The sequence below is a fragment of the Netta rufina genome (assembly GCF_964035555.1).
Source record: "Netta rufina genome assembly, chromosome: 16".
In the NCBI taxonomy this organism is placed as follows: domain Eukaryota; kingdom Metazoa; phylum Chordata; class Aves; order Anseriformes; family Anatidae; genus Netta; species Netta rufina.
The window spans coordinates 2,431,203-2,446,889 of NC_140140.1; the positions used below are offsets into that span (position 1 = coordinate 2,431,203).

A 15,687-nucleotide genomic window follows, 5' to 3' on the forward strand; every position below is an offset into this window, starting at 1 on the left:
AATTGCATGATGGAGGGAATGCATGATCTAAAACTGCAGAACAAATCTAGACTGGACGTGGAAAAAGGCTTCAGAGATGAGACAGAAAAAAATAATCATTTATATTTACTTTTATTCCAAGCTTTTCTTTATTCAGCCTTATACCACTAGGGAGGCATGCAGTACAACTGCAGATCTCCTACCAGGGGGTACATCTTCAGGAGAAGCCTGACCAAGAAAGGGCATTTTGCTGAGTACTCCTTTCCCTCAATGTTCAACTCTCCTGAAAAGCTAGTAAAGCTCTTCATGCTGCTTATTTTCTGTGCCACATTACAGTTCCAAAGCTTTACAGAAAACATTGCTCAGATTGTTACAAAGCACGTGGCATTGCTTGTGTTTCGTGACAGCCAGAGGGCAGATTAAAAAAAAAAACAACTTTCAGACTAAATGTTGCCTGAAATTTCAGGGATTGCTCTCCATCCTGACGGTCATTTGCATTTCTCATTTCCCAACTAGCCACCTCTACATTCTCATTGTATACTTAAGGCACTGAGGTCCCCATCTCACGTTCAAATGAATTAGTAATTTTCTGCTAAATACCCAGGTAAAACTACCCTGCAGAAAACGCAGTGCTTGTCCCCAAGAAACAAGAAAAAGCTAACTACTAACGCATTGAGTGGCGCTCTCAAGTGACCTTCTTTCCTTCCAGGAGTTCAGGCACATCAGACTTACTCCTGCTTCAAAAAATTAGGCATGCGCTTTTTTTCCAGGTAAAAAATTACAGTGACCAACTCCTTTTAACAATGGTTAATTATGAGTTCAGAGCCACAACAGCCTTTATTGCTAGTACTAACTACCTTTGTCTTAAGCTTTGACAAAATACTTAAAAGAGGGGAAGACAACATAAAGGGAGAAAGCAAGCATTTAGCAGAGGTAAGGAGCGCTTATTACTAATCTGCACCCCAGGAGCTGAGATGAAGCTATGAAAAGAAATAATCCTAGGAAACAGGTTTGAGTGAGCAGAGATAAACATGGGCTGATCAAAGGCAAAGAGCTGGAAAAGGCTGATTGCAGGGAAGCTGCAGGGATGGGCTTTAAGCTACGGTGAAAAAATGGGTATTATTTTACTAAGAAAAGCGGCTGCATATTTGCGTTCAGAACTAAAGGCTGATTTTCCAAGGCATTTAATATATCACAGCAGCCCCTACAGTTTTTCAGTTAAAGTGCACCACCACACATAACTGGGCCTTGCTCACATTGTCACAAATTACCGTGCATCAAAACAGAAAACGGGATTCGATTCTTGTGGCTGCTCCATGACCCAAGCTTCAGCCCATGCACACAAAAAAAGGGGAAACCAGGAATTTAGCACCAGTGAAGTGTTTTGGACTAGATAATCTTCAGAGGTCCCTTCCAACCTCAGCCATTCTGTGATTTACAGAACAAGTCTGCTGTGAACAGACACTGAGGAAGAATCAAAACCCCCAGTTTCAGGTATGCTTGAAGCCTGAACTGTTCGAATGGATTTTACAAAAGACCCAAGCCTTCCTGTTTGCCTGATCTTGCCTCCCGTGATGCAAACAGCTGAACGAGTCCCAGGTAAGTGAAGAGTGAAATGAATCCTAATCCATTTAAACTTCCCCCTGTGTTCTAGTTGAGACTCCCTCCTTTAGTGGCTCCATCAGAGGAGAACCTCTAAGGCACCAAGACCAAGATCATCATCTGCATCACTCAGGCTAAATGCTACTTTTGTGAAAGCAGAGATAAAGAGCCTGCAAAACAAGCTAGACAATCACATGCAATGAAAAATTAGCAAACTTATGTTAAAACAATAAGCCAGTAAGATGCTGCAGAGAAAAATTCTCTATGTAATTCTACAAACATGGAAATACAATTCTGTGGAAGTAGAGAAATGCTGTGCTGAACTAACTTTAATGCAAAAAAAAAAAACAAAAAACCAACCAACCAAAACCAAACAAACCAAAACCCAATTGTTTCTCAATATTATAGTTTTCTGTTGGAATCCACTACAGAATGTGAACATTTACCTTTAGATGATGTTATTTTATTCCAAAATTTTAAAACAAATTATGAGTAACTGTTGATAATTGAACGAAAGGATCTGACAGTTTGGTAGAAGCCCTCAACTCCAGTTATTCATAGCCTTGTTTCTTCTTTGGCTGAAAATTTCTAATAGACCCACATTGTTATTTTAATGATAAAAGTGTGGGGAGGAGGAAGTCAGGTAAAGGTGACAGCACATATGCAAACAGAAAATCTGCACCTTTGATTTCCAGTTAACGGAAATAAAGTCAAAAGGCACAAAAAGGAGGCCTGGCGCATAAGGAAACCTAAGGTAACAGTCGGCACATGGTCTCTGGGCACTGAGAAAGACACACAGGCCATGATTTTCAAACTCCTAAGGAGTATTACAGTGCATGGGAACTTTTCCATAGATTTCAGTGGATTAGGCTTTCATTTCGCTATGATGAGCAATTGTTGGTGTCTAAATAATCAGCTGCATGGCGTAACAGGCACACGTTAGGAATCTTGCATTTGGCAGGTTTTGTTTTTGTTTTTTTAAACCTTGTACATTTGAGAGCTTGTGCCATATTAACCTCATTCAAATACTGTGTGCTCAGACTGTGATTGATAATCCTGCATCTCAACAGCCACAAAAAAACAAACAAACAAAAAAACAACCACAACTGGAAGGCTGGATTGTTCAGGGAAATGAAGAGCAGCAGCAGTATCTTCACAGACTCCAGAAACATCCTCAAAGACACAAACACTGATAAGGTTTAAGTATTTTTCTTTCATTGTTTAAATTTTGAGAGCAGCCATATCCCACATTATTTTCATAATAAACAGTTTGTATGACACTGGTCTGAAGTGCACAGAAACATCCACATAGTGATCGCACAAAACACTGGTGGCACTGAAGATAATTTCAGCAAGCCCTGTTAGTTTAAATAAATAGCATTTCCTATTATTAGGCCTTGTCTATGTAGCAAAGTTACATAAAGATAACCTAAAATAGAAACTTAAATCTAGTGAAATTAATCAGAAGACCTTCTGGGTATATAATCCTTTTTCATGATCAAAGTTGCTTGCAAACTATCTTAACTCAATTGGGAGCAGGCTTATATTACATCAAAAGAACGTCTGCAAATGAATCTACATTGTTAGTTAAACCCAATATGAGTTAGTCAGTACAAATTTCCCAAAGAGTCAGTTTAAATGCAGTTTAATGCCAAAAACAAAAGGGCACACTTGACAGAAAATACATAACCTCCTGAAAGAGCTTCTTTCTGAAAGGTGATTTGCACTTTCTGAGGATGTGCAGCTCCCACTTGCCACTGAATTCAAGGGAATTCAGTTTTCCTCAGAGGCAGGCCCAATAGTGGAATTAATATCGTATTTACTGCATATACTTCCACTCACTTGCTGGAAAAGAGATGTTGAGATGGCAAAATAATGTGCCGAGATTAGACTATGGTACATCATAATCTATATTCAGCAAAATAATCAAACATTGCAGACAGATCACGTCCACTATCGGATCAACAGACACTTCTACAGCCTTGCCTACAGACCTTCTGGACTGTCTTGTTCATCTTTACAACTGTCAGACCAGTTTTGTGCAACTGCGACATGAATAAGCCTTTATGAAATAATAAAAAGCTTTTCCAGATAAAAACTATGCTAAATGTTTGCTTGATATGATGAGTAAACCCATCCCATATCATACCTATTCATTACACAACAGTAGTGTTTTATTCAGTAGTGGCTTCCCAACCACAACAGAAGTGGCCACAACTTCAGGTGCAATCAAAATTAAGCAGCTTATTGATACGCCTGGATAAGCAAGAATAAATATTGCTTCAAGCACACCGTTTTGCAGCTCTTAGGATAAATGATATGTTTCATTCATTTCCAAGCATAATATTCAGAAAATGGCAGCTTAAACCAACATGTTTGTAACACCAGAATTTCATTGTTCTTCTGGGAGAAACATACTAGAAAATACTCTTCATTGTAAGGTGCTCAATTTGCAAAATTAAAAAAATAAAAATAACCCCTCCAAGTCTCTTATTTGACTTGCTTTCTGTCTAGAATAAAATGACAAAACTTGACTACAGATACTTCATGTAAGGAGAAAGTGAAGACTTGTTATTCAAGAGTTTCCTTTCCAAAGGCAGGCATGAATTTGAAGTCACAATCTGCTTGAGACATTACATGTCAGGTTCACTCTTTTTCTTGTAGATTGTGCATCCTCTTAACAATAATTTGTGGCAAGTTGGTTTGATAACATAAGATGTTCTAGTTTCACAACTGAGCTCTATGCTGCTTTAACAAGTGAATATTTTTGGCCAAGCCTATTGCAACAATTAGCAGCACTATCATTACGAGAGATTTCCCTTAAGGCAATACAAGTAGAGCATTAAAAAGAATATGAGGTTTGGATCATCCCTGGAGTTTTTGACAAAAACAAACCAAGAAAGAAGAAAAAGAATTGACTTAAGATCAGTTAAGCTCCTAACGAGCAAAGGCCTCTGTCAGTCTTAGAGGATCTGTTCCTCAATATATCATTAAGAGAAACAAATCCAACTTCTTACTCCTTTGCTGAGAACGCCAGCCAGGAACTCCTAAACAAGAGCTGACCTTTTCCAATACCATTTTTTTTTCTCATGAGGACAAAGCTCATTACCACCTGCCAGCCATCAGCTAGTGAAGATTGTTCTCTGCCCCAGCCCATCATCTTGTTCCTTACAGTGGAAATACTGTAACCATTCCTATACTCAACTACCCCAGTACTGAAAGCAAAATTCAAAGTGTTTAAAACTTCTTTTATCTGCTGTAGCTGTATTTCTTTGAACTCAAAGGTATATTTGGGAGAGGTAGTCCAGGAGAAAAGGGTTTCAAGTACCAAACTCTGTACGTTACATACCAAGCTGACAAACCTATCAGTGCACCAAGAAGCTTTTGACTGAAATCATGGAAATATATGGCAGTGCACACAAACATGAATACCCAGATCATGGTGAGAAAACACAAGGAAACAAAAAGGCTGTTGACCACAACACGCAGCTTTGAGTTCTGGTCTATGGACAAGCCTTCCAGCACTGCCATTTCCTCCACAATCATTAGAGCACAGTACGAGAGCAGAAAACAGTGCCCTGAGATATCAAAACCATTCCAGATCCCATTGTTCTGGTGGCACTCCTGCTTGGTGGCGTACAGCCGGTGAGGCTCGTTGTGTTTACCCGAGGTAGAGCACATGCCGGTGAGATTCTCGATATACATGAAGAGTCCGGTGCAGACGTACCAGATGGCAGTGCCCACCAGCAGTGCACTAAGACGCCGCAGAGCTGTCAAAATGCTCTTCGTGGGACCATAGAGGAACTTGCTCTTGGCAAAAAGGTAGGTGGTAACTCCGATGAAGGGCAGCAGAAGCCAGAACGTCCATGCCCAAGCCACCTTGACAAAGTATCTGCCAGAGAAAAGCCAGAAGAGAAACATGCACGTGTGAAATTTCATAGGAGCCAGGACGAGGGAGCTGGGGGTATGTTATGGTGCTTGAACTAGCAGCTTTTCAAGGTCACTGTTCAGAGCTGTCTAAATTAGGCACGTGATTCCTGCCCTCCGAGTACAGTATAGATAAAATCTTAATCCTCTCCCCATTAATTTCTCTTGGGTCCAAAACCTGAGTACTTTCTTGACCACATACTTCAACTGTTTCCCAGGCAGCAATCCCTTGGACCTAGAGCCTCATTCAGACTCCCAGCTGACTTGCAGTTCAGCCACTGCAATTGCCTTTACCCTACAAACCCATTCAACTTTGCCTTACTCAAAGAACAGCTGCAAAGATATTCTCAGCCTCCCACCCCGACCACAGTAACCCTTTCTCTGACTTTCAGTGTTCCCCTCTTCCTCCATCTCAGATTATCTTTGCTTTCAAATCCCTTCACAACCTCACCCTCTTCATACTAAGATACCCAGGAGAAGGGCTGACTCTTCTCCCTCATCAGCCCACAACACTCTTCCTCCATTATATCTTGTAAAATAAATGAAGTAACATAACCTCACAGTAGTGTCTGGTCTTTTGCTATCCCTCCAGTTGATGAAAGCCATCCTATGGCATACACAAACCTTTCAGTCTCAAAACTCACTCTCTGCCTTGCCTTTTTTTTCCTGTGATGTCTGTAAATTTTGAAAACGAGCTGACAACGTGCTGCTATCCTGTTTAACAAGATATTGCCTAACTAGTCCTGACAGCATTGCGTAACTAGTCCCCTTTTCAGATCTTACAATGGGGCAGGTTCAAGTGAATTTACTACCACGTTAAGGAGACCGTGGCCTCTGACCTTTGTCCCAGCAGCACTTTCCCAGGCAGCTTGCTTCCTCTTTACCCACATCTTTGTTTGAAAAGCATAGGCAGAATTCTGATCTGTGACCAAGTTATAGCCAGACACACTCATAATTTAATCATCACCTACCTCAGCACCTAAGACAAGAACAAGCAGGAACAAAGCTCTGTGTTTTCATTAAGGTCCTAACAAAAACTGTCAGGGACTGCCCAGGACTTTAAGGAGCACCTCCCTTGCCCTGCACTGTACAGCATGGGCACCTGTGCAGCAACTACAGCTGAAAATAAAACTCTCATTTGGCTGAGACACTTAAAAGAAAAAAAAAGAAAAAAAGGCTGCTAACACGACTGCTGTCAGCAAACCAGCACACAAATAACCTGTGGGGAAAAAAAATGCCTCGGTACTGACACAGCTCCCCTCTTTCAGCCGGGCAGGGCACCGCAGCACTGTCACACCAACTCCCCTCCGAGCACCCTGCCAACTGCTCTCTGCAGTCACGCTGAAAGCACTTCCTCTACCACGTGTCGACAAGCGAAAAATTCAAATCAATAAAGTAAAGAACCCCCAAGTCGCCAGGGAATACAGAAATCTTAGCTTCATCTTCTGGTCTACAGCAGGTAGAGGATGGGTGCACTCGCATGGCTCAATCCCTTCAGCGTTCAAGCAAAGGGTTAAGGAAACGCTGAGCCATCGCCTAAGGAGCAGAAAACAAGAATAATAACGCTGCTTTTACAAAGATGCTAAAAGACTTAGGCTTGCAAGACTTCAGCTTGCTTTTGGATCAATTCACTGCCAGGTCTGAAAACCTGAAAAATTATCTGGGAGCTGAAGAAGGGGCAAGGATCCTCCTCCTCCTCCTCCTCCTCCTCGAAGCCGGGCAGCCCCCGGCAGCCCCAGCCCGGGGGGACCCGCAGCCCCCCTCACCTCCTCGCCCCCCGAGGGCCCCCCCAGCCCTCCTCACACGTTGAGCAGGTTGCGCTTGTTCTGCATGGGCGTCTCCGGCACCAGGTCGCCGTCCTTCAGCGCCGACCCGAGGAGGACGATGCCGAGCAGCACCCAGGGCAGCCGGCGGCGCACGGCCCCGGCCGCCAGCCCGGCGCGCAGCGAGCGGCTGCACCGCTCCAGCCGCTCCATCGCTCCCCGCCCGCCTCCTTCGCGGCCCCCGGAACGAGCCGAGCCCGGCTCCCGGCTCCGCCCGCCGCCACCACACGGCCACCGCCGAGCTCCTCGGGCGCCCCCGGGCGGCGCCCGCCGGGCCCCCGGTCCCGCGGTGGCGGTGAGGGGAGGAAGGAGCGCGGCCGCTGTGGGCATGCGCGCCCCCCGCCCCGCCATGTTGTGGCCGTGGCCTCAGGGCGCCGAGCTGCGCTGCGGGAATGGGGCCCGGCGCCCTGCTTCGGGCCGCGGGAGGGTTCCTGGGCTCTAGGGGTGCTCCTGCCCCCGACAGACGGCTCAGGGGCGGGCAGGGCTTAATCCCCTCGAGGTTCCCTCGTAAAGCTCTGAGGGCTTTTTGGCTGCTGTAGCTGATGTGTCTGTTGAAGGAGCTGAGTGATCCTAGCAGGGCGAGAAAGCGCTCTGCAGGGATGCTAACACAACATTAAAATTGGGTGGACAAAAAGCACTGGTTTCTAGCCACAAGTCACCATCTGGCTTTAAAGAACCTCCCATGCTGGGCGTGCAGCTGAGGGACATGAGCAGCCCCACCTCTCGCTGCAAACAAGCACAGAAAACCAGGGATCTGGGGGCACAGCATGCCTGGTTCAGTTCAATGGTGTAAAGTGGAGTACAAGCTCCAAATCTATCACGTATAATGAGAGAAATGCTGCTCAAACAGCAAGATCCTCAACATATGTCAGTAAACTACATATTCAGAAGCATTGTTTTCCCACCCTAATGTATCAAAACAAGAACAAAAATTACTTTTTACATCCATTACCAAATGGGTAGGTGGCTTCCAGACCAGAACATCAGAACAGGGCATCAAGGGGGTTATACCACGCACCATAAATGAACATCCATTCCTTGTAGAGTAACATGCACAGCTTCCCTTAAAGAGAGTATCTTTCCATAGTATGAGAGAGAATTTGAGAAGTTCTCAATCATGCTAACATGTAACTTTTGAACTTTTTTTTTTTTTTTTTCTGTGCCTGAAGAGTGTTCTGGTAAGACTCCTGCACTGCTCATACTGCTGAGAGCAACAGTGTCCAGGCACTGGCAGTCTGTCACTATGGTGTTTGAGACCTGCTTCATCTATTGAGCTGCTGCAGATGTCATTTCAACTTACGTTTTGGAAAATGCCATCAGCAAGCAGAGAAATTGCTAAATGAACAAAGAGCCTTTATTCATCTGAATGGCCTTAGTAATAAAAAATGTGAGGTGAAAAGAAAGCAGACCCTATCTGAGACAGGATGGGAAAGTATTTCTTGCCAGAGTGCATTTCAAAGCCTTTTTGCAGTCATCGTCAGCAAATCTATGACAACATCTGGGCTGAAAGAGCAGAAGGATACATCAAAGTCGACTGACGCACAAGCAACTGCAGCAGATATGGACAGTTTCAGCTAAGAAGGTTATCCAGGGTAAATGGCATTTGGCAATTTATTGTATGTTGTTTTTAACAAGACTGACATGGCCATGTCTAGCACTTCTAGCCACAGCATTGTACCCCTGAATTAGAAAAGACAGACAGCTGCGTTCACTCAAATGAGTGAGGATAACAGGGTCTGGGAGCAGGTTTCACAGAGTCCAGCATTGTCTGCCTAAATCCCCTCCTGTGGGAGTCCAGCTGCCTTTGAAACTTTTCCTTCTTTGCTTCACAGGTTTGGGTCTCTGATCTCCAGATTGTTTTCAGTGCCTGTGAGCTGGAGATGGCAAGTTGCTTGGTTGGCTGTTAATGAAGCATACTGTGGTGTCTACCACATTGCAGGAGGATTTCATAAGCTTGGCACCTGTTACAGATGAATGGAATTGATGGCATGGGCTGGAAATTTGTCTGTCTTCAGCCCAGCTTGAAATGTCTGAGGATTATCTCTATAAATCATCAATTCTAGCAAGTGCAGTGAGCAAAGCTCAACTGGGTTCCAGGTGTCCTGCAGATTTAGACTGAATCTGTACTTTCATACCACGTATATGCTGCCACATGCACCAGCCAAGGCCAACAGTCCTTTTGAGAAACCAAGTGTAGTTCCCTCATTAAAAGTAAAAAATATTAAAAAAAAAAAACAGAAGCAGGATTTAGATATTTCAAAACTGCAGAAAATGCTTTTACTCATAACCAGGAAATGGGGTTTATTCTAGGGCAATCGTAGAAGGTTCCCAAAATGTTCTCACAGACAGCAAATTAGTATTTGACGGCTATAAACAATAGCAAACAATTAATTGCTCAGGTATAACAAAACTGGCTGTCCTTTCCTTTTTTCATACCTTTTTCCTTAAGCTCACCAAGTCACTGCCTGATTCAAGCTGAATACTTCCAGACTATTTGATGAAGATCATTGGTTTTTTTTCCTCCCCGTTTGAAGAAAGTGTTTAACATGAACCAAGGCCCAAGACAAAGTTGGTGAGCATTGCCCCTGCATGCCCAGTTGCCCAAAGCTTTGGGCAATTATTTGGACGTGCAACGTGGAAATCACAGCATCCTGAGCAGAGGTCTGAAATGAGATCAAATATGCCTTGAGAGTGTCCTTGCTCCTGAGCCGTGTCAGATTGGAGGGAATCTTTCATGGTCATAAAGTTCCATGTTTTAGCAGGTGTTCCATTATTCATTGGAGCAAGAACAATGACACTGAGTTGTTCTTAATATTATTTAAAATAATTACATTACACTTAAAATAACTCATCTAGTTCTAGCAATTGTATTAATCATCCATTTCACTTTGCAAGGAAACTTGCCTTTCTCATGCAAGACTATGGCATGGATGCCTTCTGCAGAATTGAGAATAATCATCTGGAAACAGTCACCTAACCTCAGCGTGCAGTTAGTGGAGAGAGACCCTGACCCTTCACAGCTCTTGCCAGACCTTTTTGTCTGAGTGACATTTTGCTCAGTCATAGTATGATTTCTGGGTCCACTACTCTGTTGCAATCACAGAAAGATGCCTAGAGAATAAAAAAAAAAAAAAAAAAAAAAAAACAGACAAATAATAAAAAAAACAACTGCATATATATATATATATATATATATATATATATATTAAACACAGGAAAGGTTGGTTCTTCTCTGACCTGAGTTTGGGCTAAGGTGAGCTCTCAGCAGCTGATCTACCCTTAGGGAAGATGTGCTTCAGGGAGCGCTCCCCAGGCACCTGGGCCGGGGGTCGTATTGGAGCTCAGCACAGCCACTCACCTGCCCACACGGCTCAGTCTCTTTGCCATGGATGTGGTAGCACGCGGGCACAACTTGCACCTCATCCTCACTTGGAATCAGGAGGAGACAAGGACAACAGGTGCCCTTCAGAGCACACTGCCTGTGGTTGCACACTTGATGGGTCTGAGATACCCCAGTAAGGCACCCATCTGGACATGGGAGACCCCCCGTCTTCCCAGCTTGCCCTCCTGTCTCAGAACAATACCTACAACCCGGTGGCATCTGCTTGTCCATCATTACCTGCCTGCTTTTCACCCTGGGGACCATCTACCCCAGCTCTCTCCATCCACAAGGCACTTTCCAGATGGAAACCATTTAGAAACCACGGGCTCTCAGTGGTTGTGGCACCCCTCCTTTCCAAGCCTTGCTTGCTCTGCTTTCCTTGGTGAATGCTGCTCACATCTCCATGATTGATTGTGTTTGAGTTTGATTGTTAAGTGTGCTGGGATGTTTGCATGAGAGGTGCTACATAAGCATTATCTGTGCTGTATTTTCTTTGCCTAATAGGAGCTTAAGCTTGAAGTCGAAGATAGTTTTGGCCCTTTACTGAGATACCATCCTTCAACTTCAGTGCTTTCAGTTCTGCAGCCTTCTCTGTTCACTGTCAGCTTAAAAAAAGTATGCTTTGTTCCTTTCTGTGTCAGTGATGCCTTTGAAATGCAGCCAGAGCAGAGTCACCACAGCCTTCCCATCACACTGAGCTGGATCCTCGCTGCCTGTCCCTGATGGTGAGGGATGCTCTTCACACCAGCACACCTCATCATTGCTCTGCAGAACCAAGGGCTTCTCACTTCTGTGACCAGATGCTGCATTATTTGCAGCAGCAAAGACAAATCGAGAGACAGAGAAAACGGCCATTCACAACCTGTGCGTCTGCTCAAACAAATGGGAAAGACCTTTCCTCATCCCCAAACCCACAAAATGTTGGAAAAAGTTATGGAAATTAGCCCCAGGTAATTTGTATAGACTGGGCCCAGCTTTAAAACCTCTGCAGGTCACACATTTCCCCTCAAACTCTTTTCAGATGAATCGGAAGGGTATGATCTTAGCTGAAGGGAATTTTCAGCATAGCTGGTGGTTATACCCAAAGATCAAAATATTTTGGGATACAGGGCAAAGCCTAATAAAGAACCAATTCAGTTTTCAGTGGAGTAAACTTTACTAACACTACAAATTAATACCTACTGCTACAAAATATTTATGTTCCTTGCTCTGCACAGCCAGATTTCAGTAGGGCAGACTAATGACAGGTCTGAATTTATGGAAGAGGATGGTCTGGTGATTAAGGCCCCAAGCAAGGATTCAGAGGGTCTGGTTTTAATTTGTGGCTCTGACAAACTCCCTCTAAAGCCATAGGCAGGTTCCTTAACCTCTGTATTCCCATATTCCAGGTAAGAAATGGGAGCAGTTACATTTTCCTGCTTCCTCAGAGATAATGTGAGGTTGCAGAGAGATACAGTGAGTATCTAAACAGCTTAAAAATAACCAGAGCTCACAAAGCTATGAAATATTTATTCTTGCTACAGAGAGAATAAAGCAGCTCATTAGCAGATGAAATGGGGATGAGATTACACCTAAAAATGCCTGATTCATGTAAGTATACGTGCACTTGCGCATAAAATGGTCTTAACTAGTCATGTTTCTGTAATTACCTGACCTAGTGCAGCTGCGGTGGCTGTGTACAGCTCCCTGCTGAAATAGCTGGCCAGGTTTGCATTCACCTTTTTGCACAGCAGATGATACGTGCTTTTTGTGTTTGCCAAAGAAAATCTTCACTCCCAAACACCTGCATACATGAATTAAGTTGGTTCTGTGTTGTCTTTTCGCAGTAGCTGATGTATCCCCCCCCCCCCCTCCCCCCACACACACACTTAACAGGATTCTCAGAGAAGCACGGCTACTGGTAAGCAACTCCCATCCACTTAGATTAACTTTTCTGGTAGTCCTGTGCTAGAAGTGTTATTTGTTTCTTTCATTTATTTGCTTTCTATAGTGGTTATCAATCACAGGTTAAACTTCATGCAAAATTCACAATATCCATGAAGTCCTTCATGGGTGGCCTTTGAGCTACTGTATAAAAATATAGACTTTTTTTTTTTTTTAAAGAAAAAACAGCTTGCTGTAACTGCTCAAATACGGGAAGAAAGTGATCTGTACTTATGAATTTAAATTCAGAAATATGAACTTCTCAGACTTTACTAGTGCATTTTTAGCTCATGTGTTTACATTCAGGTGTAGGACCTGGAGCTGCCTTTATGCTGATCAGCTGCAGGGACCACAGCTAGCAGTTCCAGCTTCCTGCCTGGATAACTGGCACAACAAACCACATAACATGAGCTGCAGCTGCTTTAGTCAAATATGTAATTACAAATATTAAATGCAAAGCTAAAAAATAAATATGCATACATAATATTTAATCTGTGCTTTACTGGCTTAGTTAATTATATAACTGTCAGCTAGAAATGTGATGCAATTCGCCCTGAAAATAATCCCTACTGAAGTGCTCTGTAGATAAAAATAATAATTACAGAAAACATCAAAGCATATGTTGACTGGCCAGTGGACTCAGGGTTGTCCTAGTCTTAATTTGGCTGTAGTTAAGAAGTTTAAATTTACACATTTATTTTTGCTAATGATTTGTTTGGTTTCTTACCGATCTATTCCCTGCGCTCAGCAAGCTGAACACCTCCTGCTGCCCCCATCTGTGCTCTTCCACCACAAGCTGCTCCACATCTCAGCCTGCATCAGAAGGGGAAAGGAGGATGCCCAAGGCTGGGGAGTTCCAGCGTGATAACCAGCCACGGGTGCTATTGGAAGGACAGTGGGGTGACAGACAGAGGCACTGAGCTGTCCTCAGGACTGGGATGATGGCTAAGGCACTTACCTGAAGGAGAAGCCAGAGCTGTACTAGTGTCTGAGCTTGGCTTCATCACATTTTTTTCTGAGCCAGGCTCTTTCCTTTAGTGTCTGTAGGAGCTCAGAAGCACTCGTTTGGCTGTGGCATGCAACTCAGCTTGCCTTGCTGTGTGGAGGTGAGCAAGATCCTTGCACCTTCCCCATGGCATCCAGTGAGTTCTCACTGCTGGGCACCAGCTGGTGGCAGGGCACTCACTTCACCCAGCTTCCTGACATCAAGAGGAACAAGCCAGCTGCCCTCACCAAGGAAATGCATCCCAGTCTACCAGGAGCAGAGCATCCCCAGAATACCAGGGTCCTGTCTGCTCCTCACCAAGCTGGGGTGAAGGCACGGGTGTCAGCCCAACTCAAACCCCGCTGATGGTGTCCACGAGCAGCAGGGAGACAGCTCTGGGTCCCCAGCCAGTTCCGCTAGGATGGACACCAAACTGCATCCACATCGAGATCCTACCAACAGCCCAGAGCTGCGCAGGGATGGCAAATGTGCTCCTGCTGCCTGTTCTTACAATGAAGAACTCTTCAGCATATTTCTCCTCTATGTTCTGTAAGAAATAGAATTACAGCCAAATCCTAGTGCTTCAAATCCGAGCATTTAACAGCTTTAGTTAAAGCAGTCAGGTTCTTTCCAGAAGTGTTTGTTTGTCCAGCTCAAACAAGCTGCTTTTCTTAAATAGAAGCCTGCCACAGATGGGTGACTCAACCCCATCCCCGCTGACACGATTCAGAGGCTAGGAAAAAAACACACAAGAAGTGCATCCTGCCACTGGGCTGAAAAAAGTCCATTTTAGGGCTGTTTCTTTAACATAGGCTCCAAACAATCAGAAAACCATTCTTCCCCCAGTGTGCAGAGGATGGGGGATGCCAGCACTGAGCAGCACAGGGCCCGTCCTGCAGCAGCATCCCCGCACCCACAGGGACGTGGGCATTGCTGGGGCTTTGAACTCCACTTCAAAGCTGTGGCCAGAGCAAGGTTTCTGTAAACTCAGGGAAACAGGTAAATATTTGTCAGGGTCAATTAAGCCTCCTCATCCCCTCAAAAGTCATCTGCATGATCTGGCAGGCACAGAGCCCTGGGGCTTACCGAACCTCCCCAGGAGGCAGACAGACACCCAGCACTGCAGCGAGGAGGGCAGGAGGTTTTCCCCTCACCACAAGCCATGAACTCACACAGACATCTCCTTCAGTTGCTGGCTGGTAGGCATAGGAAGGTCCTGTCCTCAGGCACAAAGGAGGGGAGAGGAGCAGAGCTCTGGTTTGTAACCCCTCCTCGCACCCCCATTACTCCAGATTGGCGTCAGCTGCTCGCGGAGGCTGAGCGCACACCTCCCGTGTCCCACCTGCTCCTGCAGGTTTTAGCGGTGGGCATTGCGAGCTATTGGTGCCAGAAGCTGTAACATCAGATAACGCCTCCAGGAATTTATGAAGTTCCACTTTCTGACATCCCCTGGCCCACGCAGGGGGCCTGAGGTGTGGAGTGTGGAAGCAGGGCTGTGCTGCAGACACCCTGCCATCGGCTGAGACACCAAACCCTACCAGTGCTCCCAACCTTCCCCTTGCTTAGCACAGCACAAAAATGCCATCTTAAAGGAGAAAAAAGGCAAGGGAAAAGCTAAAACCAGCCAACCACCAGATGAGACACATGCAGAAGGAGGCGGCAAGGCTCCTTCCCCCATCCCAAACCCCAGCTGCCGGTGGCCGATCCCCCTGGCTCCACCGTGGCCCTGGGGCAACGCCACCCTCCCTGACTTTTAGCCAGATGTAGACAAGTTGTAGACAAGCAGAGGCTGTAGGCAAGCGGAAAAGGAAGCACCAGGGCTGTATCTGAGGCAAGCTGGGAGCCACGTGCCGGCCCCAAGGGTGCCTTTTCCCTTGGCTCCAGCCCCGCGTGCACCCAGCCCCGTGGCCGTCCCCTCCTCGCTGCTCTTGGCACTGGGGCAGAGCCATGGCAGCACAGATGCGTTGGCACAGGGCACAGCCAGAGCTTTGTCCTGCAGCCCCAGCGACATCCAGAGCTGCCGATGAGCTGCAGGAATCCGCCCGTTCGCCTCCCTTTGTACTTCA

The 15,687-nt window shown here is 45.3% G+C and overlaps 1 protein-coding gene across 2 annotated transcripts; it reads right to left on the reverse strand.

The window, feature by feature from the left end:
* Positions 1–94: 94 nt before the first annotated feature.
* FITM2 (fat storage inducing transmembrane protein 2) lies at positions 95–7,557 on the reverse strand. 2 transcript variants are annotated; one of them, XM_084296707.1, is made up of 2 exons: positions 7,312–7,557; positions 95–5,473 (listed from the first exon to the last, which is right to left on the reverse strand). In XM_084296707.1, the coding sequence occupies exons 1-2, from the start codon at positions 7,482–7,484 to the stop codon at positions 4,831–4,833; spliced, it is 816 nt and encodes a 271-aa protein (XP_084152833.1). In that variant the 5' UTR covers positions 7,485–7,557; the 3' UTR covers positions 95–4,830. The 2 variants fall into 2 exon arrangements, 1 of the variants encoding a protein (XP_084152833.1); XR_014618903.1 differs by having other exon boundaries at positions 5,334–5,473; positions 7,275–7,455.
* Between the last annotated feature and the right edge of the window lie 8,130 nt (positions 7,558–15,687).

Coding starts and splice junctions, on each gene's coding strand:
- FITM2 (XM_084296707.1), bottom strand. CDS start 7,484: ATGGAGCGGCTGGAGCGGTGCAGCCGCTCGCTGCGCGCCGGGCTGGCG. Junction 5,474..7,311: donor AAGCGCAACCTGCTCAACGT/GTGAGGAGGGCT, acceptor TTTCTCTGGCAG/ATACTTTGTCAAGGTGGCTT.